Below are 24,879 nucleotides of genomic sequence, written 5' to 3'. Positions count from 1 at the left end.
GGACTGTGCAGACTTGCATGACACGAGGTACTAGTCCAGCAGGCCCACTGCTGAGTCCCTGGGGGACAGCTCTCCCCAGAGGGCAGCCAGCAAAACACCTGGGAGGGCACCCTGTCAGTCACCCTGCAACTCACAGTGGCCGCTAGCATCCAAAACATCCAAAACGCCCCAAGAAAGCTAACCTTAAAAAAAAATATTGTTAATTGTTTAGCCCAATGTCTCCCAAGGCTAGTATTTAGTCCTGAACCACTTTTTTTTGTTTTTAACATTTCTTTCTTATTCTATTTATTTGAAAGGCAGAGTGACAAAAAGAGTCAGAGAGAGAAGAGGCGGAGGGAGGGGGAAGAGGAAGACAGAGAGAGAGATATCAATCTTCTAAGCTTGATTCACTCCCCCGGATAGCCACAACAGCCAGGGCTGGGCCAAGATCAAAGAACTAGCCAGGAACTCCATCTGGGTCTCCCACGTGGGTGTCAGGAACTCAAGCATTTGAGTCATCACCCTCTTTTTTCCCAGATAAACTGGCAGAGAGCTGGATCAGAAGCAGAGTAGCTGGGACTCAAATTAGCGCGCCAATATGCGATATACACGTGCCAAGCTGTAACTTAACCCGTCGCACCACAGTGCCTATCCCCAAACCACACCTTTCCTAATAAAGCCTCACATCTCTCGCCATCACGTAAAACGTTCCAGGGGACTTCAGGAAGTAAGAATAAAACATATTACTGTACTTGTGTTGTTTTATTCAAGAGGCAGAGAGACAGACAGACACAGAGAAAAGAGACAGATGGAGAGCTCCCATCTGCTAACTCCCCAAACGCCCAAAAAGGCCAAGGGGCTGAAGCCAGGAGCCAGGAACTCAATCCAGGTTTCCCAAATGACTGACCCACACCCAGCGACCTGAGCCATCACCACTGCCTCCCATGGTGCACATCAGTGGGAAACTGGAATGAGCACAGAGCCAAGACTGAAAACCAAGCACTGCAATATAGGACGCGGGTATTCAAAGCAGCGTCCCAGCCGCTAGGCCAAAAGCCACCTCTGTTCAATTTGGGAACTTATTTTTCATTTTATTTGAAAGGCAGAGAGACAGACAGGCAGAGATCTTCTAGTGGCTGGCTCACTTCCCAAGGGCTCTCAACAGCCAAGGCTGGGCCAGGCTGCAGCCAGGAGTCTGGAACTCCAATCAGGCCTCAGATGTGGGTGGCAGGGACTCAAATATTTGAGCCACCATCTGTTGCCTCCCAAAATGTCCACTGGCAGGAAGGAGCAGCAGAAGCAAAGTAGCCAGGACTCAAACCAGACACTCCTGAGGGAGGAGGGTGTTCCCAGCAGTGACTGATGGCAGTGCACCACACACCCACCCACTTTCTTTTATGAAGTGTTAGGAAGTTATCACTAATTATGTGTCTGAGGAATAAAAGTGTCTCAAAAAATATAAGGATCTTCAGGAATTTTATACATATCTGTCTTATATTTTTATAAAATTATAAATATATAAAATATTTTATTTTTTATATTTTCTATAGAAAATGTATATTATGAAAAAATTTCAAAATTTCTGCATCAATATAAACTTATCTTTTAATTCCACTTTTCCATGAATTTTTTTTAAGATTTATTTTATTTATTTGAATTACAGTGAGAGGTAGAGCCAGAGAGAGAGAGGTCTTCCATCCACTGGTTCACTCCCCTAAATGGCTACAATGGGCAGAGCTGAGCTGATCTGAAGCCAGGAGCTTCTTCTGGGTCTCCCAGGCAGGTGCAGGGGCCCAAGAAGTTGGGCCATCTTCTACTGCTTTCCCAAACCATAGCAGAGAGCTAGATTGGAAGTAGAGCAGCCGGGACATGAACCAGCACCCATATGGGATGTCAGCACTACAGGCCAGAGCTTTAACCAGCTGTGCCGCAGCCCTGGCCCCCCAGGAAGTTTTAGAGTCCCCTCATAGATACCCACCACAATCATTAAAGGCAGAAATGCTGGGGCTGGCATTGTGGCACAGTGGATTAAGTCAGTGCTTACAATGCTGGCATTCCATATCTAAGTGCCAGCTGAAGTCCCAGCTACTTGGCTTCTAATCCAGTTCCCTGCTAATGTCCGTGGGAAGGAAGAAAAATATGGCCCAAGACCCTGGCTCCTCGCTTTGGCCTGGTTCAGCCCTGGCTGTAGGTCATTTGGGGAATAAACCAGTGGATTGAGGATTCCTCACTGTCTCTTCCTCTCTGTCATTCTTCCTTTCAAATAAATAAATAAATCTTAAAAAAAGAAAAAAAAACTGCTGATGAATTCATCCTTTCTTTTAATTAAGATTTTTAAAGAAATAACAACTTTACCTTGGTAGTCCCATCCCCAGGACCCGATTTTAATGAGACCTGGAAAAAAGCAGACACAGATGTAGAAACAGAACTGACTCCAAGTTACAAAACGAAGCAAAACCATCTACGGCAAGAAACCCCGCTTACCTCAGCTCTAACATATGCTTTTCTTATTTTAAATCCCAATTTCTGAGCCAGCTCCTGAGTTAGTTTTATTACATGTTCATCCTGAAGAGAGGTGTACAGTTGATTACCAGTGAGTTCTATGTACAGCAACCAAATGTGACACTGCCGTAAACACACCTGCTACATCAGCACTTACACGGGCCACTGAGGGCTGCGTGGAAAGCGTCACTCTCTAAGTGTGGTTTTTCCACACAGGGCAATAAACGGCTATGCTGTAAAGAAAACTACAACATAAATCCCATACCTGTGGCACCGCAAGGGAGCACTTTGCTACAGCATCGTAGGCTTCTTTGTATCGTCCCAAATCACTCAAAGCCTTCGATTTCCGATACAGAGCTTTGCAGTTACTGGCATTTAAACTGAGGACTGCATCACAGTCTTCTAACACTTGATCATGGAAACCCTGGTGTAGAAGACCAGAGAGTAAGTCACAAACAGCTCATTTCCTACACTGATGCCCTCCTAAAAACGAAACCACATTCAGACCCCATTCTATGACCCTCTTAAAACTCAACGTCCTAGTATCTTCTTCGCTTTCATTACAAAGTTTCAATACACAAAAATGCAAAGAATATCATCAATACCCACACACTCGTGACTCAGACCAGACACATGTTAGTATCCAGCCAAAAGGCCTCCGATCAAGACAGAAAGCTTTCTCCCCCGAGTTCACCCCAGGGGTCCGTGCCCCATCCTAGTCCCCTCCCCACTTCATTTACCCTTTACTGGAGTACATTAAAATGTCAAATGGAAATGGAACTGCCAAACACTACCAGAAATTAGAAGTCATCAGTGAATGTATATTAAGAAAGATCTAGGTGACAACATGGACACTTTTCTTAAAATCATGAGTAAGTTTTGTCATATGTCCACAGTGAAAATTATAAGCACATAAAAATACTGTTTTCAAGCTCAGAAATGTGAATAGCTTGTGTCAATTCCTTTGAAGGCTAATTATGGTTTTGTGCTGAGCGCTCTCGAGAGGCTAAGTAAATCTCGACCGGAAGCACACCGTCAACACGGACACCTGAAGAGGCGCTGGTCACACACTGCCCCTGCCAGGCTGGCTCCCATCAACAGGCACAACCCCAAATACTCAACAAGACTCCTTAAAGACGATAACAGACTCTTTTTTAAATCCCTAAACATTTGTCAGAGCCGATTTTTGAAAGTCTTAGGCCACGTGCAAAGAAGCTAATGTGCCTTTCTTAAAGAATGAAATTAGAAAACTGACTTTTTATCAATGTGCTGTCACCGAAAAAAAACTTTCTGTCTAGGAATACTGTTTAAAAAAATGACAACTCACCATATTAGAATAGCAGGCAATACGGTTTATATGCAGTTTTTCAATGATTTCCTTAGGGATTAAAATTTCTTCAGACTTTGCATAATTAGCTATATTCAAAGCTTCTGTGTACTGGCTTATTGAGCTTTTCCAATCACGCTCCCGATACACATCATTTCCTTCATTAAAAAGATTTCTCACCAGAGCACGCAGATATACCTAAAAATGAAAGTTACCACTTGAAACCCTTCACAAAGATAAAAGGCAAGCAAAAACAGTGACAGCCACACAGACAGAAAGCTAGAGTTCCTACCCACTGGTCACTCCCCAAATGCGTGCAATAGCTAGGCCTGGGCCAGGCCAAATTCAAGAGCCAGGAACTCAATTCAGGTCTCCCTGTGAGTGGCAAGAAGCCACTGAGCCATCACCTGCTGCCCCCCAGGGTGCGCATTAGCAGGAAGCTGGCATCAGGAGCGGAGCCAGAACTGGAACCCAGGCTCTCCAATAGGAGACGTGAGACACAGAGCTGTGGCCTAACCGCTAGGCCAAACGCCTGCCCAGTAGATTTTCATTTCTACATCTAAAATTGCAGAAGAAACAACTGGACAGAACACGGCACTGCTGTCTCACTTAGGGACTCTATCTGGCTTAATCTTTTTTTTTTTTTTCCAAATAGATTTCATGTGTTTACTTGAAAGTCAGAGTTATAGAGAGGCAGAGGCAGAGAGAGGTCTTCCATTCGCTGGATCATTTCCCAGATGGCCACAATGGCCGGAACTGTGCCGATCTGTGCCGGTTCTGTCCCAGTTGCTCCTCTTCCAGTCCAGCTCTGTGCTGTGGCCCGGGAAGGCAGTGGAGGATGGCCCAAGTCCTTGGGCCCTGCACCCGCATGGGAGACCAGGAGGAAGCACCTGGCTCCTGGCTTTGGATCAGCGCGATGTGAACCAATGGCAAAGACCTTTCTGTCTGTCTGTCTCTCTCTCTCACTGTCCACTCTGTCAAAAAAAAAAAAAAAAAAAGTCCTCTCCCCAACATAAGATCAGAGTCAACTCTTTTTTGTCTCATTTTATGAATTCACCTTCATAAATATTTCTGTTTACAAAATTATTGAAGAAAACCAAATAGACCAATAATAACTATTGATCTAACTTATGCAACTTAACCTAAGCCCCACGTGGAAAAGGGAAAAAAGAAATGTTCCAGGTGGTTCCTAGCAGCCACACATGGAAAAGGGAAAAAACGTTCCAGGTGGTGTCTAGACTAACAATCACACAATACTTCATGATTCTAAATCTGGAGAAAAGGATGAGAGAGACCGCAAGGGGAAGGAAGGAGAGAGGCAGAGAGAGCGGCGCTCAGAAGCAGCAAATCCCTCAGAGGCAAAAAGCTTGGCAAGGCAGGGCCCATGCCCGGGCTGTGTCCCTGTGTCTGGCGAACATGTTTTTCACCAGCTCTTCCCTCTGCTTTCCCGGGCCCCCGTGACTGCTGCCACCACCGCTGCCCGCCCCGTACAAATGCAGGGTATGCCCCGCAGCCCTTCACCATCAATTCTGTGCCACTTATCACCCACAAAACGAGGGGTAGCTCCCACACACAAGGGCCTGGCAAACTCTTCCTGGGAATGGCCAGTCAGCACTGGGGCTTCTCCGGGCCACGTGGCCTCGGTCGCAGAAGCAGCCGTGGATGACGAGTGTGGTTCTGCTCCAGTAACACTCCATCTGCAGAACAGCCACAGCCAGGTCTGGCCCCGGCCCGGCCCGGCCCGGCCACAGCTGGCAAAGCCACCCGCACGCTTTCAGTCAGACCTTCCCACCCAGAGTGCTCACCGCATACTGTTCCTGCGTTCCCGGGTACGACAGCGGCGACCTAGAGAACAAACACCCTGTGGTTAGCGCTCTGCTACCGGGACTGGCCGGACCAGAAGTCATCTTCAACCGGCAGTTCTTCTGCTGGTTCAAAGCACACCTTAAAGACTTTATTTCTTTACAACATTTCTACATGACTGCAGGCGGGAAGAAGAATCTACACTATCCCTTTGTATTTTCTTAAGTATAACACTTTCCTTCCAAATCCAGTTCTATTAAAAGAAGGCCTAATTCTTCAAATGCCAAAAAGGTTTAAAAATAGTCCTGAACCGCAGACTACCTGACCCAGTTTACTGCCGCCTGCACGGAGAGGTCTCCCCCACAGGAAGCAGCGGAGGCCCGAGCACAGACAGGCCCAGCCGACCCAGCATGGTCCCGGATACACCTCGACAAGTCCAGCTACAGCCCACACCCCAGTGGGACCACATGACCCCAGAGATCCTCTGTGCCAACGGACGTCCACATCCGTCACTTTTAATCCAGCAGGCCTGTTCTTACGAGTGAACAAATCCAAAGGCCTCAGACCGACCTTCTGGGGCAGCCTACAGGTCTTGAGTCCTAAAAGCCAGCAACAGGAAGACCCACCTTAACACAGAGTGCTCAAATTGACAAGGGAGAGACTACTGCTGGCACAGACATATGTAATTTCTAACTCCAGAGGTGTTTTTTTTTTTTTTAACATTTATTTTATTTATTTGAAAGAGTTAAAGAAAGAGGTAGAGACACAGAGATTGGGGTCTTCCACTCACTGGCTGACTCCTCAAATGGCCCCAACAGTGGTGCCAGGGCCCAAGAACTTGGGCCATCCTCCCCTGCTTTCCCAGACACATCAGCAGGGAGCTGGATTGGAAGTGGGGCAGCCAGGACTTGAACCAGGACCCATATGGGATACTGGTGCTGCCGGCGGGGGCTTTAACACACTGAGCCACACCCCCGGTCCCCCCACGAGTTTTTCATCTGTACACAATGCACAGCCACATTTAAAACGAATTCCTCTGGGACGAGAAGAGAAGGGGTGAATTCCGAAGCTCTTACTGTATGAACTGCAGGCCTTCCTTAATGTTTTGCTGCCTTTTTCGTCTCTCCTCGGACACACTGGACATGTTATCCCACACATCCGCTTTCTACAAGAGCAATCTGGAAAGAAACAAGACACAACATTACTTAAAGTAGCAGGCTCCTGGACACTGAAAAACACCGGTGATCTGAAGCCACACCACACCGCTATAGACACACGTCCATCTCCAAGCAGGGTCCAGGGGTCCGGCCACCACGCATCTTCTCATAAAGTCTGGAGTCTCCTGTGCTGTACATTTATGGCCTTCACAGCCTGTAGCTTCAACAGCTTTGCAGATTTTCTGTCGTTCCTGAACAGGGCCTTCTCTCCCCGTCCTTCTTCTGCCCTCAGCCACGGGTTCTGTTCCCAGGCTGGCCACGCAGAAGCTGCCCCCAGAACAGGCCCAGCCTTGTTTTGCTTCCGGAAGCTCCCAGGAATGAAAACACTTGCACCTCTGCTCGCCTGCGAGGAAGTCCAACTTCCCCGTAAGCAGAGTCTACATCTTACGCATGTTTTGTCGCACAAACTTCCAAAATAATCCTCTCCAGTCCAACTGCTAGAATACTGATGCCAACACAAAGACGGCAAGTGCAATTTTCCAGCTGGTAAGGGTTTACCTCCAACTCAACACTGGTAAATGTCCACACACATCGAGGCTGTTGGCGTCCACTCCCTCCGACCAGTGTTCCCTGAGCAGTTCCCAGCAAGCACGGTAAAGAGGAAAGAGCTGTGACAAATCACCTCCCAGTGTCCTAAGCCAGGGTCTCTACCAGAGCCCTGGGCCAGGTCACGGCCTGCGGGGCTGTCCTGTGCACTGCAGGATGTTAACAGTATCATTGGGAAAACCAAAAACGCCCTTCAGGTGTGGTGGTGGGAGGGTGGGGGGCGGGGGTGCACAATGCCTCTGAGCGCAGGGTGACTGAGACATGAAACTCATAGCCCTCTTCTCGCCTGAGTCACACATTTGGGCCTGGTGACACAAAGGGGAGTCCTACACGCCACAAACGCACAGCTCAAGTTTTTTACTTTCATTATTGCTTACCATTTGCAGCTGTATGTATTTATTTACTTGTTTATTTAGAGAAGCAGAATAACGACAGAGAGGGGAAGAGAGAGAGAAAACTTCCATGTGCTGGTTTGCTCCCCAAACACCCTCAAAATGGCACCAAGTGGGGGTCAAGGCCAGGAACTAGGAAACTCAATCCGGGTCTCTCCACATGGTGGCAGGGACCAATCACCTCACAGAATCTGCACTTGCAGGAAGCAGGCATCAGGAGACAGGACCAGGCACTGGACCAGGTACTCTGATAGAGCACAGGGCATTACTTAACAGGGCATCTCTAAGCCACTCACTCCTGCAGTTTTATATTTGAATCTACCAGTTTTTATTTTTATATTTAAATCTTTTTCAAAGTACAGGGGTGGGGTAGAGATTGAATTGCCCCACAGGTCGCTAACCAGTCCTAAAGTTTTCTTCTTTTAAATATTACGAATTTTTTTTCAAAATATTTATTTATTTATTTATTTGAAAGGCAGAGGTACAGAGAGAAAGGGGGGTGGGGGTGGGGGTGGATCTTTCATCCACTGGTTCACTCCCCAAATGGCCGTAACAGCTGGAGCTGGGCCGAAAGTAAGCCAGGAGCTTCTTCCAGGTCTCCCCCGCGGGTGTGACAGAGAAAGATGACTGAAGTTACCTAACTTGCTGTCTAGCAAAGAGGAAGCAACTGAATAAACTGTGCCAGAATGAAAAACAGCAGATATAACAGCGGCCATAACAGGAGCCTGGTTTTTTTTTGTTTTGTTTGTTTTCTGGTAAGTGGGGAGCAGGTGCATGTATTTGCATATTCGTGGGAATATACATGAATCAACTCCAGATGGTAGCAGGGAAACTATAGCAGTAAAAACCTGGGGGCCAGCCGGCGCCGTGGCTTAATAGGCTAATCCTCCACCTTGCGGCGCTGGCACACCGGGTTCTAGTCCCGGTCGGGGCGCTGGATTCTGTCCCGGTTGCCCCTCTTCCAGGCCAGCTCTCTGCTATGGCCAGGGAGTGCAGTGGAGGATGGCCCAGGTGCTTGGGCCCTGCACCCCATGGGAGACCAGGAAAAGCACCTGGATCCTGGCTCCTGCCATCGGATCAGTGCGGTGCGCCGGCTGCAGCGGCGGCCATTGGAGGGTGAACCAACGGCAAAGGAAGACCTTTCTCTCTCTGTCTCTCTCTCACTGTCCACTCTGCCTGTAAAAAAAAAAAAAAAAAAAAAAAAAAAAAAAAAAAAAAACCTGGGGGCCAGGACAGGCAAGCCAGCGGCTTTTCACAGTGGAGTTTAGAAACTGTTTCTGTGAGCCATGCAAGTGAATACCCTGGGAAAATCACAGCATTCCGAAGTCTCACAGCCTCCGAGCTCTTTCTTGGAAAGCTGACTCCCAGAATCTTCTGGGTTTGCCTCCATTTTATGTAATGAGGGCTGATCTATTTAGAGTGAGAGCTTTCAAGAGCAAGAGCGGCAGCTGGGGTGCCTCTGCAGTTACCCCAAACGGACTAAAGGAAGGCCCAGGCCACCACCAAGCCCAGGCTCTCCAACCAACACCACACCCTTGTCCCAGTTGTGTCGGGAAATCAGCTTGCAGTTCACTCATAAAGTAAGTCCATGGCTAAGCAGGGACTCTAGGGCAGCGATAATCCACCAGGTTAATAGCCTTAGAGCCGATTCAACAAAGTGTTAGAAAACCTTGAACCGCATTCAACCTCTGACAGACAAAGGACGTGTGGAAATGCTGGCAGCTCAAAGAGTGATCCGAAGCAAGTAAGACACCGATGTCTTTAGGGGCAGTAGATATACTCCGCTTTAAAATCTGCCAACATGGGGCTGGCGCTGTTAAAGTGCCGTTAAAGCGGGTTAAAGCCCTGGCCTGAAGCACTGGCATCCCATATGAGTGCCAGTCCCAAATGCTAGCTACACTTCCGATCCAGCTCTCTGCTATGGCCTGGGAAAGCAGCAGAAGAAGGCCCAAGTCCTTGGGCCCCCGCACCTGCGTAGGAGACCCAGAGGAAGCTCCTGTCTTTGGATCAGCGCAGCTCCAGCCATTGTGGCCAACTGGGGAGTAAACCAGTGGATGAAAGAACTTTCTCTCTGCCTCTCCTTCTCGCTCTGTGTAACTCTTTCAAACAAAAGAAATAAATCTTTAAAACACACACACACACACACACACACACACACACACACAATGCCTCACTCCAGAAAGTTCCTTCAGCAAATCCCAGGTAACCACTGTGGTATCTGCATACCACAGATTAGTGAAACAGCCTCTGCTCCAACTTTTTTTTTTTTTTTTTTTTTTTTGACAGGCAGAGAGGATAGTGAGAGAGAGAGAGAGAGAGAGAAAGGTCTTCCTTTTTGCTGTTGGTTCACCCTCCAATGGCCGCTGTGGCCGGCGCATTGCGCTGATCTGAAGCCAGGATTCAGGTGCTTCTCCTGGTCTCCCATGGGGTGCAGGGCCCAAGCACTTGGGCCATCCTCCACTGCACTCCCGGGCCATAGCAGAGAGCTGGCCTGGAAGAGGGGCAACCGGGACAGAATCCAGCGCCCCGACCAGGACTAGAACTCCATGTGCCAGCGCCGCAAGGTGGAGGATTAGCCTATTGAGCCTCGGCGCCGGCCCTCTGCTTCAACTTTTGAAATGTTTTCTATTTCTTTAAGAGGGGAGAGAAAGAGACGAATACTCTCCCATATGCTGCTTCACTCCCCAAACACCCACAAGACCAAAGCCAGGAGCCAGAAACTCAACCCAAGTCTCCCATGGGTGGCAGGGACCCAGCTACAAAGCCATCACCTGCCGCTCCCAGGAAGTGCATTAGCAGGAAGCTGGACTGGAAATGGAGTCAGGATTAACTCCCGCGCCAGTGTCCACCCCAGCCCTCTCTTCATCAGAGAAAAAGATATTGTATAGATCATCTTACTTACAAGTTCTGTTAAAGCTTGGCCTCAATTTTTTATTTTTTTTTTTTAAGATTTATTTAGGCCGGCGCTGCGGCTCACTAGGCTAATCCTCTGCCTGCGGCACCGGCACTCCGGGTTCTAGTCCCGGTTGGGGTGCCGGATTCTGTCCTGGTTGCCCCTCTTCCAGGCCAGCTCTCTGCTGTGGCCTAGGAGTACAGTGGAGGATGGCCCAAGTGCTTGGGCCCTGCACCCCATGGGAGACCAGGAGAAGCACCTGGCTCCTGGCTTCGGATTGGTGCTGTGCACCAGCCGCAGCAGCCACTGGGGGGTGAACCAACAGAAAAAGGAAGACCTTTCTCTCTGTCTCTCTTACTGTCCACTCTGCCTGTCAAAAAAAAAATTTATTTATTTTTATTTGAAAGTCAGAATTACACAGAGAGAGAAGGTAAGGCAGAGAGAGAAAGGTCTTCCATCCACTGGTTCACTCCCCACTGGCTCAAGGGCCAAAGCTGCACCAATCTGAAGCCAGGAGGGAAGAGCGTGTTCTGGGTCTCCTACGCGGGTGCAGGGGCCCAAGGACTTGGGCCACCTCTACTGCTCTCCCAGGCCATGCTTGGCCTCAATTCTAATGGAGGAACAATTCTTCAAAATTAACTGAGCAGCCACCTCTGTTGAAAAGGTGCCTCGGGGCAAGTGCCGTGGCGCAGCACGTACAGCCACCGCCAGCACCCCATATGGGGCCAATTTGAGTCCCAACTGCTCCACTTCTGATCCACCTTCCTGCTAATGCGCCTGGCAAATCAGCGGAACATGCCCGAGTGATTGGGCTTTAGCTGCCCACATGGAGACCTGGAGGACGCTCCTGGCTCCTGGCTTTGGCTAGGCCTAGCTCCCGCCTTTGCAGCCCTCTGCGGAGTGAACCAACATATGGAAGAGTTTTCTCACAATTCTCTTTCTCTCTCTCTCTCTGTAACTTTGCCCTTCAAATAAATAAATAAGTCTTAAAAAAAAAAAGGTGCCTTAGCGCTGAAGTGAGAAGGAACTTCTCCATTTCCCTCATGGCAGCCACTCGTTGTTTGCAGTCCCCTGTGTGTTCTGCCAAGACACTCTGAGCAACAACTCTGCAGCCTGACTTTGGTGGTAGTTACAGGAATCCATGCATGGAATAACACTGCACAGAGCTACACCAGTGCACACGCGCACGCACACACCCAGGAGCTGGGGAACACCAGCGGCTGTCGCTTGGATCAACATCTTACACTAACCTCCATTTCCCAGTTGTGATGTGACAGACTACAGTTATCCGTCACCACTGGGGCAAGCAGGGTGAAGGGTTCACAGTACTCCATGTACTACTTTTGCAACTTCCTGTGAGTCTATAATTATCTCAAAATAAAAAGTTAAGTGTTCTGTGCTACATACTTTTCTCGATACACCATGGTAGCCAGCACATTCTGCACCCCGTTTCTCGCACGCCACATCTCATCTGGGAGGTCATTCCACATCCAGACGTGCTAGCTGCTCTACAAGGCACCTGCATCTAAACTGAAATGGACACCTATGTGAAGGACATTGTTATCTGCAATGTTTACAAGTTCACCATCTACACACGGTATTTTGTCTTATTCAAGTATCTCTTTAAAGAACTTTTTTTATTACATTAACTGATTTTTGAATTTTTTTTAAGATTTATTTATTTGAAAGTCAGTTACACACAGAAGGAGAGGTGGAGTCTTCCACCTGCTGGTTCACTTCCCAATTGCCCGCAATAGCTACAGCTGCGCTGATCCAAAGCCAGGAACCAGGAGCTTCTTCCAGGTCTCCCACACGGGTGCAGGGGTCCAAGGACTTGGGCCATCTTCTACTGCTATCCCAGGCCATAGCAGAGAGCTGGATTGGAAGAGGAGCAGCCGGGACTAGAACCAGTGCCCATATGGGATGCCGGCGCTTCAGGCCAGGGCTTTAACCCGCTGCACCACAGCACTGGCCCCACTTTCAAATAAATAAATAAATAAATCTTTAAAAATGAATAACTTCTGTCGGACAAAGGCTTCACACATTTGTTTACTTTGCCAGTTAGTGGCAACATACAGCAAACGACACCACTGAGCTAAAATGCAGCAGACCTAGCATTTCACCACTTCACTGAAGAATGACGAGCCGTGCTCACCACTGTCAACCAGGAGACTGAGTCTGTTTCAGCAGTTAGCACAGCTGAGCATCTTCAGCCTGCACCTTCTTCCCCAACGAGCTGGTCATGCCTTTTGCTCATTTTTCTTACAGGTTGGGCTACTTCTTTGAAAGGCAAGAGACAGACAGAGAGCCCCCATCTGCTGTTGTACTTCCCACTTGTAGGCCAGACAGAAGCCAAGCACTAGGAACTCAATCTGACCCCCTGCTAGGTGGGGACACCTGACTCCCTGCTGCCACCCAGCTGTGCACTGGCAGCGACCTGGAACTGGGGAGTGGAGCTGGGCCTTGCAGCCAGGCCCTCTGATGCAGGATGCAGGAGTCTGCTTTGCCAAATGCTCACCCACAGCTTTTCTCCTCCTCTCCCGTCCCTCTCTCTGTCACTCTGCCTTTCAATTAAAAATGAATAAATCTTTAAAAGAGAAAACACTGAGAGCCATCGCTGTGGTACAGCGGGTTAAGCCACCACCTGCAGTACCAGCATCCCAGATGGGCACCGGTTCACGTCCCAGATGCTCCACTTCCAACCCATCTCCTTGCTACAGCACCTGGGAAAGTAGCAGAGGAGGACCCAAGTCCTTGGGCCCCTGCACCCACATAGGAGACCTGGAAGAAGCTCCTGGCTCCGGATCAGCCCAGCGCCAGCTGTGGCAGCCATCTGGGTGTGAGCGGGCAGATGGCAGATCTGTCCATCTCTCTCTCCAATAAAGAAATTTTGAAAAAAATGTTAAAAATAAAAATTTTCCCATGTTTCCTTCTAGTGCTTACTGTTTATTTAAAATATTTTTAAGTATAATCCATCGTTTCACTGCTAGGAGTAATGTATGGCGATAAATCTTCCTCTCTCCTCCCTCCCAAATAGCTACTCCATTACCAAAGTACCTACTAGAAGCCCCATCTGCCACACACTGATCTGTATAAGGACGCCTTTATCAGGCACTCATGCTGGGTTTTGGCGACTCTTACTCAGCATTTCTGGCTTGCCACAGCCTAATCCTACGCCCTCTTCCCAAACCTAACCAGCAGTCCCATCCTTACTTTGCTAATGAAACCACAGCCCAGCAGCTGCTCATGAGAAAGCTGGAGCTGCCCACTCTTTTTTTAAAAACAGTGATAATGATTACTGTTGTTTTTTTTTGTTTTTGTTTTTGTTTTTTTTAAGGTTCATTTATTTGAAAAGCAGAGTTACACAGAGAGGGAGAAACAGAGATCTTCCATCCACTGGTTCATTCCCCAAATGGTCACAACAGCCTGTGCTAGGACAGACTGAAGTCAGGGGCCCAGAGCTTCTTCTGGGTCTCTCACATGGGTGCAGGGTCCCAAGTACTTGGGCCATCTCCCACTGCTTTCCCAGGAGCATTAGCAGGGAGCTAGACTGAAAGAGGTAGGAGCAGGCCCAGCCTTCTACACCACTGTGCCAGCCCCACCACTTCTCTGTCTTACACTCCACACCCAGCCAAGCACAGACAAAGCCCACTGATGGTGACACTGTCACAGCACACAGAGGACATCCCAACTCTGCCCACCTCTTACGATCCCTCCGCTCTCCCCCAGTCCAGGCCACACCATCGCTCACCTGGATCAGTCTACAGCCTCCTCTCTAGGAATCTGTTCTCACATCCCTGCTCTCTCCACTGTGCCCTGCCCTCTCCACTTCCAAAGTAAACTAAGAGGGAGGCCCTTACGAAAACACAAGTCAGGGGGCGGCGGTTGTGGAGTAGCAGACGAAGCCACCACTTAGGACGCCAGCATGCCATATGGGAATGCCTTTTTGAGTGTGGGCTGCTCCACTTCCAATCCAACTCCCTGCTAACGTGCCTGGGAAGGTAGTGGAAGATGTTCCAAGTGCTAGGGCCCCTGCACTGCCGCCCATGTCAAAGACCAGTATAGAGTTCCCGGCTCCCGCTTTGACCTGGCCAAGACCTAGCTGTTGTGGCCATCTGGGGAGTGAATCAGCGCACAGAACATCTTTCTGACTCTCCCTCCATCTCTGTTGACTTTCCTTTCTAATAAAATCTTTAAAAATACATACACACAGTCACACATACACTATTGCTTAAAGCCCTGCAGTGGCTTCCCAGGACACCTGGAATAAAATCTCACGTCCTTACCACGCCTTGTCAGACTCTAGCTCCCAAGCCTGTCCATCACACCCCTCAGGTTCACTCCTGCCACACAAGGCCTTGGTGGAGTCCCAGAATGAGTCAAGTACGCTCTGCTTCTGAGCCACTGGGCTTGCCGTCTCCTCTGCCCAAAATGCACTTCCCACTCCTTCAGAGAGCTGGCTCCTCCTCAGCCCAGAGCCTTGGCTTCAATGTCATCTCTAGGGGCCTTCCTTCTCCTCATCCACTCTCACTGCTCCTATAGTCCTGACTGCAGGAACAGCATCCGGTCCAGGTCAACACACACTGGAGAGGAGGGGCGAACGAAGTGACCAGGTGTAAAGAGAACGCTGCCCACCCATGCCCACCAGGCTCTCAAGACCAGGAGTCAGAATCAGGTAAGACAGTTCACAAAAGGCAGGCGTGACAGAGGAGGGTAGCCAGCAGCAATGAGGGGGTGCAAAGAGCTGGCCATGGGTGGACCAGTCCTCAACCCTTTGGGGAAGCAATCAAAACAGAGGGAAACAACTGGGGACAGCAACCGAGAGGAAACCAAAATGGTAGGAGGCTCCCAAGGAGTACAAACATCAGCTGCACTCGCTGCCTCTTCTCAACTAACAAGGGACCGAGGAAGGAGAAGAGCTTGGGACAGTACATTTTCTTTTCTTTTCTTTTTTTGGACAGGCAGAGTGGATAGTGAGAGAGTGAGAGAGAGAGAGAGAGAGAGAGAGAGAGACAGAGAGAAAGGTCTTCCTTTACCGTTGGTTCACCCTCAAATGGCTGCCGTGGCTGGTGCATTGTGGCTGGTGCACCGTGCAGATCCAAAGCCAGGAGCCAGGTGCTTCTCCTGGTCTCCCATGCAGGTGCAGGGTCCAAGGACTTGGGCCATCCTCCACTGCACTCCCTGGCCACAGCAGAGAGCTGGACTGGAAGAGGAGCAACCGGGACAGAATCCAGCGCCACGACGGGAACTAGAACCCGGTGTGCCAGCGCCGCAGGCGGAGGATTAGCCTAGTGAGCCGCAGCACCGGCCATGACAGTACATTTTCAAGCCAGAAACTCATTTAAATAGGAATTTCATTAAATTAACCAAACTCTTGCAAGCAGGAACATCATCTTTCTGCATCTGCTGATTTTAAACTCCTTCCTCAGACAGAAGTTACCTAAGGACGCAGGGAACCTTGGATGTGAATCGTCATTCTCTAGGGACTTACTCAGAGTCTGCTAGGTGAAGCTCACCGTGCTGAAGTCTGGTACGATGCCTGTAAGGACACACACACCCTCACACAACAGCGCTGAAACCAGCTCCACAAACCACCAACTGCAGCACCGGGACAGACAGGGCAGGCACGCCCACTCTTCTGCCAGGCCCTGCTAAGCGCTCCGAAAGCACAAGTCCCTTAATCCTCCGTGTAACCTGGAGTGAGAGGACCCAGGAGAAAGCAAACACGAAGGGATGCACCTGGCCGGGATCACTGGGCTGGGAAGGTAAGTGGCTGATCTCGCTATCCTGCAGGCTGCGTGCCTGGGACGCCCAGAGGCGGCCAGCACCCATCTCAGGTGGCGCCCATTTGGGCTCTGGCAGACAAGTGAGCACTTGAAGGCCACTGAGAAGGGTTGAAATATGCACACACACATACACACACAGAGGCACACTCGGGACGTCACCTAGAGCAGCTCCGACAAAGTAGAGGATTTGCTGGACTGCAGAGAACACATCACTCCAGGGAACCTTCTGGTGGGATCTAATGCAAATCTTTAATAAACACTACACAGAGTTACTCACCAAACACACGGAGGACCAGAAAACTGTCCCAGTAATGTCAGTGCAGCGGTCACCTGGCAAAGCGGATCTTTTTTTTATTTTTTATTTTTAAAGATTTACTTTAGAGGCCAGCACTGTGACGCAGCTGGTTAAAGTCCCAGCCTGCAGCACCAGCATCCCAAATGGGCACCAGCTGGAGTCCCAGTTACTCCACTTCGGATCCGTCTCCCTGCTAATGTGCCTGGGAAAGCAGAGGAGGACGGCCAAGAGGTCAGCACCCACATGAGAAACACACAAGAAGGTCCTGGCTCCTGGCTTTGTATCGGCCCAGTTCCAGCCATTTCGACCATTTGGGGAGTGAACCAGCAGGTGGAACACCTCTCTCTCTCTAACTCTGCCTTTCAAATTGTCGCTCCCCGTCTTCGTGGAGGAACGACACAGGACCCTGCGCTGTTCTTTCGTCTGCTCGGCCCTCCCCGGGTTTGCTGCTGGTTCTTCCCGGGTTGGCTACCGACCCTTCCACCTCCGTGGAAGGGCGGTTCCCCCTGGCCACTTTCCCCACTTCCGCAGGGGAGTGGCACACCGCCGGCCGGCTTTCTCGGGGGCTGCACGGGTGTTCCTTCAGCTAGATGTTCCCCTTAGATGTTCCTGGTGCATGCCGTCTCTCTCCTCTTTTATAGTCCTCCTCCGCCAATCCCAACTCGGCTGCCCACACGCCGAGTACGCTGCTCTCCTCCAATCAGGAGTAGGTCCTACAGTTTATTGGCTGAACTGGAGGCAGCTGTGTAGAAGCTGTTTTTCTCCTCTCCCAGCGCCATATTGTGGGAGAGCAGATGCATAGAATAAGTCTTAATTCCAGCAACTCAGTCCAGTCCGGGTTGCTCCCCACACAAATAAATAAAATAAATCTTTAAGAGAAAGATTTGAAAGGCAGAGTTACACAGACAGACAAGTATCTTCCATCCACTGATTCACTCCCCAAATGGCCGCACTGCCAGTGCTAGGCCAGGCCAAAGCCTAGAGCACAGGACTCCACCCTGGTCTTCCACGAGGGTGGCAGGGGCCCAAGCACTTGGGCCATCACCTGTTGCCTTCCCAGGTCCCTTAGCAGGGAACTGCATCGCAGAGCAGCTGGAACAGGCACTTGTACTTCTATGAGATACTACAGCCTATAGAAACACAACACCGGCCCACACAGTCTGTCTGTGTAAAAAGGCATCACAAGGTTTCAAACAGAAGTTATCATCTCCATTCCAAAGCAGGTTCTACTCTCAGGCTAAGCCTGGTGTGAGGGCTTTAGAACCACTGCTGTCAACTCGGCTTGCAACAATGTTCCAACCGCACAGGCTGGCAGACCACCCTGGCAGAGCCAGCCAGGCAGTGAAAGATTATTACCGAAGCCTGACCACTCTGCTGCACCACACTTGAGGCATCAGTTCCTGCCTTCTACTAAAAAGCAAAATGTCCTGAGAGAGGCTAGGCTAACCCTCAGGAAGGTAATTTTAGGTTCTGGCAGAGTCCCTTCCTCCTCAAAGCAACTGACACGGATGGCAGATTTCAGATTCTGAGAAATGCAACATCTGCAGAGAACCTGCCAAGGGCCACACACAAACCCTGCTCAGCAAGACTCGAGTCTTCACATGGAACCTTTACAGCAGCCTGCCTGAGGCCACTCGACTGTCGCGATGTGCCTCGGGAACACGGAACACGTCTCAGCCCTGGTACCTGAGCCCAGGACACCTCAACCTTCCCCAAATTCAGGCTGTTTGATGAAACACACAGTTTCCATTTTTCTATTTGTGAAACAGAAAATTTCCCCCGTCCTGTTACATTTTTGTTGCTGCGGGTTCTTAAGTGAAATCAGTTAACATGGATTAACTAAAAAACACACTGCTCAACTCCCCAACAAATGCAAAATAAATTCTTATTGGGATGAAACCTCATCAGGCTATGCAAGCTCACCTCTTTACATCAATAAAATTCCCCTCCATGACCGAGCCTGTCTGCGCATACATTAAAACAAATGTATTCTCACCAGCACTGATTTTAAAACATGGGATGAACAGTTAATATTTCTCCCCTCCCCAAAAATATTATCTAAAGTTTCTTCTGGATTTGTAATCACTTCACACTTTAAAAAAAATTATTTATTTAATTGAAAGGCACAGTCAGAGACAGATCAACCTTCCAACTGGTAGTTCACTCCCCAAGTGGCCATAACGGCCAGGCCAGGCCAGGCTGAAACCAGGAGCCAGGAACTCCATGCAGTCGCCCACCTGCGTGGCAAGGGCCCAAGCACCGGGGCCATTCTCAGCCACCTTCCCACGAGCCTCAGCAGGGAGCTGGGTCCGAAGTAGAGCAGCCGGGACTCAAATCGGTACCCATAAGGGATGTCAGCACTGTTCAAGCTGTACCACAGTGTGGATCCCACACATCACACTTTAAAAATACACATTTCTAGGCCAGCGCCGCGGCTCACTAGGCTAATCCTCCGCCTGGCAGCGCCGGCACACCGGGTTCTAGTCCCGGTAGGGGCGCCGGATTCTGTCCCGGTTACCCCTCTTCCAGGCCAGCTCTCTGCTGTGGCCAGGGAGTGCAGTGGAGGATGGGCCAAGTGCTTGGGCCCTGCAACCGCATGGGAGACCACGATAAGCACCTGGCTCCTGCCTTCGGATCAGCACGGTGCGCTGGCCGCAGCGGCCATTTGAGGGTGAACCAACGGTAAAGGAAGACCTTTCTCTCTCTCTCACTGTCCACTCTGCCTGTCAAAAAAAAAAAAAAAAAAAAAAAAAAAAACACATTTCTAGGGGCCAGCTTTGTGGCCTACTGGGTAAAGCTGCCATCTGTAATGCCAGCATCCCATATGGGTGGTGCTCCTGTCCCAGGTGCCCCACTGCCAATCAAGCTCCCTAAACAAGGGCCTGGGAAAGGCAGCAGAAGATGGCCCAAGTGGTTGGGTGCCTGCTACCCACATGAGAAAACCCGAAGCTCCTGGCTTCAGCCTGGCTCAGCCCTAGCCAGTGCCACCACCTGCAGAGTGAACCCATGGATACAAGATCATTCTGTTTCCCCCTTTTTCTGCAGCTCTTTCAAGGACATAAATCTTTTTTTTTTTTTTTTTTTTTTTTTTTTGACAGGCAGAGTGGACAGTGAGAGAGAGAGAGAGACAGAAGACAGAGAGAAAGGTCTTCCTTTGCCGTTGGTTCACCCTCCAATGGCTGCCGCGGCCGGCGCACCGCGCTGATCCGATGGCAGGAGCCAGGTGCTTCTCCTGGTCTCCCATGGGGTGCAGGGCCCAAGCACTTGGGCCATCCTCCACTGCACTCCCTGGCCACAGCAGAGAGCTGGCCTGGAAGAGGGGCAACCGGGACAGAATCTGGTGCCCCGACCGGGACTAGAACCCAGTGTGCCGGCGCCGCAAGGCGGAGGATTAGCCTAGTGAGCCGCGGTGCCGGCCAAGTACATAAATCTTTAAAATAATAATAGTAATATTTCTGATTCAAAGATTCTGGAGGAAAGTATCTTAAGAAAAACATGGGCTGGGGGCCGGTGCTGTGGCGCAGTGGGTTAATGCCCTGGCCTGAAGCTCCAGCATCCCATATGGGCGCCAGTTCAATCCCCAGTTGCTCCTCTTCCAATCCGGCTCTCTGCTATGGCCTGGGAAAGCAGTAGAAGATGCACCCATTGGGAGACCTGGAAGAAGCTCCTGGCTCCTGGTTCAGATTGGCCCAGCTCCAACTGCTGTGGCCATCTGAGTAATGAACCAGCAGGTGGAAGATCTCTCTCTCTCTGCCTCTCCCTATAACTCTCTCAAGTAAGGAAATAAATCTAAAAAAAAAAAAAAAAAGAAAAAAAAAGAAAAAGTATTTCAAAAGAAAAACAAAAAGGCACTTGGAGATACTACGGAGAAGGCTGAAGCTACCTCTCACCACAGTCTCCAGAAAGCCCCTAGCAAGAAGGTGTGGACATCTCTTTTGGTTTCTATTTCTCCCTTTAAGAAATGCTCCAGGGACTGGCGCTCTGGCATAGCGGTAAAGCACCACCCCAAGTGCTGGCATCCATGTGGGCACCAGTTCCCATGCAGCAGCTCCACTTCCGATCCAGCTCTCCGCTGTGGCCTGGGAAAGCAGCAGAAGATGCCCAAGTCCTTGGGGCCCTGCACCTGTGTGGGAGACCCTGAAGAAGCTCCTGGCTCCTGGCTCCGGATCAGCACAGCTCCGACCACTGTGGCCATCTGGGGAGTGAACCAGCAGATGGAAGACCTTTCTCTCTCTTTCTGCCTTTCAAATAAATAAATAAATCTTAAAAAAAGAAAATGAAAGAAAAAGGAAAGCTCCAAACCTTCCAGTAGTCACTCTCACCCTTCCTGCGACGCAGAGTCTACCATAACTGAATCTTACCACGTCAATTTAATCCGCTCAAAAGGGAAGGTATTTAAACCAGTCAAAATTAAGAATTTCGGAGTGATGTGGCTGACAAATCCACTTCCTTACGGGCAAAACCTGACAGTAGGTGGCAACGGGGGAACACGGGGGAGTCAGGGTAGGTCGGGGTGCAGGCCCCACCCACAAGGCTCAGGAACGGGGGCGTGGCAGGAGCTCCCCTGCCCGTCTGGACCCCACAAAATCAACGAGCCGCCTGCAGCACACACACACAAACGAGCGTAACACTCGCATCATCTCACTCAACACCTTCCAGCACACAGGGGCTGGGGCAAGTTTTTTTCAAAAGCCATTAGGACCAGGCCCCCTCCCCCGCACGGTGCACCTCCCAACAAGGGCTGGGCCGGCTGCGGGGCAGCAGGAAGAGGCAGGGGGTTCCCTGAGAGCCCCCCCGGGGGGGGGGGGGCAGCAGCAGAGGAGCAGATGGCCAGGCGGCCAGCCCTCCCCCTCGGGGCTCCCGGGCAGAGCTGCCCAATGCAAACAAGACGCCAGCCGGCCACGCCAGGAAAGTAAACGCACGCCGGTGAGATGCATTCCTGGCCTCAGGTGCGTAGCTCAGCCCGGGGTGTCCAAAGCCTTCCCAGCCGCCGAGCGGCCTGAAGCCAGCGAGGGCGAGGAACGCCGCGCGCGCCTCCTCCGCGCCTCTGCCGTCAAGGGCGCAGTCGGCCCGGCGCCCCCCGCCCCGGCGCCCCCAGCGACCCTCTCCCCGGCGCCCCCCGCCCCGGCACCCCCAGCCGCGCCCCGGCGACCCCCGCCCCCGGCGCCCCCGGCGCCCCCAGCCGCGCCCCGCCGACCCCCGCCCCGGCGCGCCCCGCCGCGCCCCGGCGACCCCCGCCCCGACGCCCCCAGCCGCGCCCCGCCACGCCCCGGCGCCCCCAGCCGCGCCCCGGCGACCCCCGCCCCCGGCGCCCCCGGCGCCCCCAGCCGCGCCCCGCCGACCCCCGCCCCGGCGCGCCCCGCCGCGCCCCGGCGACCCCCGCCCCGACGCCCCCAGCCGCGCCCCCGACGCCCCCCGCCCCCGGCGCCCCCAGCCGCGCCCCGCCGACCCCCGCCCCGGCGCCCCCAGCGACCCCCGCCCCGGCGCCCCCAGCCGCGCCCCCGGCGACCCCCGCCCCGGCGCCCCCAGCCGCGCCCCGCCACGCCCCGGCGCCCCCAGCCGCGCCCCGCCGACCCCCGCCCCGGCGCCCCCAGCCGCGCCCCGCCGCGCCCCGGCGCCCCCCGCCCCGGCCGGAAGCGGCGCCCAGCGCGCACTGACAGCTCGGCGTCCGCGAAGGCGACCCCCGGTCCCGCAGCCCCGGGGGCGCCGGAAGTGGGTCGCCGCCCGCCCAGGAGGGGCGCCCCGCTCAAAAACACCCAAGGAACAAATTAAAAATCCGTAAGCGAGCGGGGTTGGCCTCCCATTCCTGCGCCGCGCATCGTGCCCGCCCCCCTCCCCGGGAAACCCAAAAAAAGCCCTGCCTCGGGGTCCCCGCGGTCGCCACAGCAGGCAGAAATACGAGGGGCTGACAACTGCTTTTAAGCGAAATAACCAAAACAGGAGACGACATCTCTTCAGAATCGCGGGCAGAACCGGGTCCCGCCAGGCCCTCGCCGCCCGCGACCCCCGCCAGGCCCCGCTTCCGGGGTCCCGGGCGCCCCTCCCCCGCCAGGCCCGTTAACGGCCGCGCGCGGGCACGAGAGGGAGGCGGCGGCCCCGGCGCGCGCGGGCACGAGGCGGCGGCGGCGCGAGGGCGCGCGCGAGCCCCTCCTCGGCGGCGCCCCCCCAGCCCACCCAGCCACCCCTACCTGGGAGGGACGGCGCGGGCCGGCGGCAGCGGGTGCGGGTGCGGGAGCGGGAGCGGTGGCGGCGGCGGCGAGGCCTGGCGCTCGCTCGCAGCTTCCCTCCGCGACCGGCGACGGCGGCGGCTCGGCTGCGCCTGCCCGCAGCGCCCCCTAGCGTCGGGAGGCCGCGCCCGGCGCCCGGGCCGCGCCGCCATTGGCTGCGCCGCGAGCGTCCGGCCGGGGGCGGTGGCGCCACGTCGGGCCGGGGGCGGTGACCGCGGGGCGGGCTGGAGGAAAGGCCCGGGCAGCGCGGCGGCGCTCGGACCCGCGCCTGGGTGTCCCCCGCGCCTGCGGTCTCGCGTGCGCCGCCGGGGTCTCAGCCGCCCGCGGAGTCTGTGCGAGTGCGTCATCCCCGGAGCCGGGCGCCCGGCTCTGCGCTCAGCGACGTTTCGCGTCCTCGGCAGCCGTGTGCCGGAGGAGGCCGCCGAGGCGCGGGGCTCAGGGGCAGCGCGGGGTCCAGAGACTCGAGCGCTGTGTGCCGCGGCCGGCCCGTAGGGAGCCTGGCGCCCCGTCCCCACTCCCAGCCCAGATGGCCCTTGGTCGGTCTGTATAGTGGGGTGGGGGCGGTGTGAACCGGCGAGAACCGAGGGCTGACGGAGGGGCTGTGGCAGCCGGGGGCAGGGGCGCCTGGGGAGGTGGCAGCCCTGCAGGGACCAGGACTGTGCCCCCGGGGCCCTGAGGCTGCAGCCGGGGGTCTGCTGGAAAAGGCCTGCATATGGCGGAGGAAGAGGGGCGGGGTTTGTTCCGCGCGGGGCTGGAGTCCCGCGTGGAGGATTCCGAGGTCCGGTGGACACTGGAGTTCCCGAAGGGGACTGCTCAGAAAGTGAGCCGGAGGAGGGACAAGAGGCCAGCTCCGTCCGGGTGACGCAGTTAGAACCGGGAGCGTGCGTCTGCGCCAGTGGCCACCACACAGTTCCACGGGCGGGCGGCCACGCTGATTTGTTTTCTTGCAGCTCTGGGGGCTGGAAGCCCACGACCAGGGCCACTTAGGGCTGGATTGTGGCCTGGTGACAGCTCGCTGCCTCCGCACTGTGTCCTCACGTGACGATTCGCGTGTGCGTGAGCGTGTGTGTGTGTGTGTGTGTGTGTGGGAGAGAGAGAGAGTGAATCTATGCTGTCTTGTCTTAGCTCAGCCGCCCCCCCCCCCATGACCTCACTCAACCCTAATTCCCTCCTTCAAGGCCCCGGCTCCACATAAAGTCACCATGGCAGTTAGGGCTTCAACATAAGGATATGGGGGACACATTTCAGCCACAGCAACTTCAAGGCCAGCTGGTGGGGCGTGGCTTTCCCGAGGCCCCTGTGAGGCAGGGGTTCTCTCCTGCTCATCATGAGGCCTCAGTTCAAAGGGCCCCCCCACCCACCGGGAGACCACCCCCCGACGGCCCACCTCTGCTTGGCTGACTGCCAAGACCCGCAGATGGCAGGGACCCTATCAGTCATGGGGGCACTTGTGTGCAGCTCCCCTCACCCGCATCCGAGAGCAGACCCCAGAACAGTGCCCAGCACCCCCTAAACGCTTCCCAAGTGGACGTCTCCGGGAGCCCCGGCATGAGGTGTGCAGGATGAGCATGGCGGTGTGCAGAGAACAAACTGAAGGCAGTGGTCCTGAAAGGCCAGCAGGGCTGCCCCTGAGCCCTGGGGGTGTCAGGGTCGGGGCATTGCAGAACCAAGGGGAAGGTGGCTGTCACCCTGCCAGTACGTGGAGAAGGGAATGGGATTCTATAAATTCCCTGTTGTTTCTGTAACAAATTAACACAAACGGACTGTTACAGTTCTCAGGATTAGAAGTGGGAAGTGGGCTCCACCAGGCTGGCGAGTCTGGCTCCTGGAGGCTCTGGGAAAGTCTGTTCTCCCAGAAAGCTGCCGGCACCCCTGGGTCCTGACCCCTTCCTCCATCTTCAGAGTCAATGGT

At 53.2% G+C, this 24,879-nt stretch overlaps 1 protein-coding gene across 7 annotated transcripts in view; it reads right to left on the bottom strand.

Moving 5' to 3' along the window:
• The window catches only part of ZC3H7A (zinc finger CCCH-type containing 7A), a 45,675-nt gene extending 22,593 nt beyond the window's left edge, over positions 1 to 23,082 (bottom strand). For 2 of the 7 annotated variants that reach the window (XM_070064995.1, XM_070064999.1), the window contains exons 1-7: positions 22,929 to 23,082; positions 6,688 to 6,789; positions 5,614 to 5,653; positions 3,809 to 4,006; positions 2,747 to 2,905; positions 2,464 to 2,544; positions 2,335 to 2,373 (exon numbers count right to left, since the gene is read on the bottom strand). In XM_070064995.1, coding sequence (XP_069921096.1) covers positions 2,335 to 2,373; positions 2,464 to 2,544; positions 2,747 to 2,905; positions 3,809 to 4,006; positions 5,614 to 5,653; positions 6,688 to 6,755 — 585 coding nt within the window. In that variant the 5' untranslated portion in view covers positions 6,756 to 6,789; positions 22,929 to 23,082. The other 5 variants (XM_070064996.1, XM_051847817.2, XM_070064997.1 and 2 more) reach the window with 5 other exon arrangements.
• Positions 23,083 to 24,879: the final 1,797 nt, after the last annotated feature.

This window comes from Oryctolagus cuniculus, chromosome 19 (genome assembly GCF_964237555.1).
Source record: "Oryctolagus cuniculus chromosome 19, mOryCun1.1, whole genome shotgun sequence".
Lineage (NCBI taxonomy): Eukaryota > Metazoa > Chordata > Mammalia > Lagomorpha > Leporidae > Oryctolagus > Oryctolagus cuniculus.
Note: the sequence above shows the minus strand (reverse complement) of the source record. Positions and strands in the feature narration are given on the sequence as shown.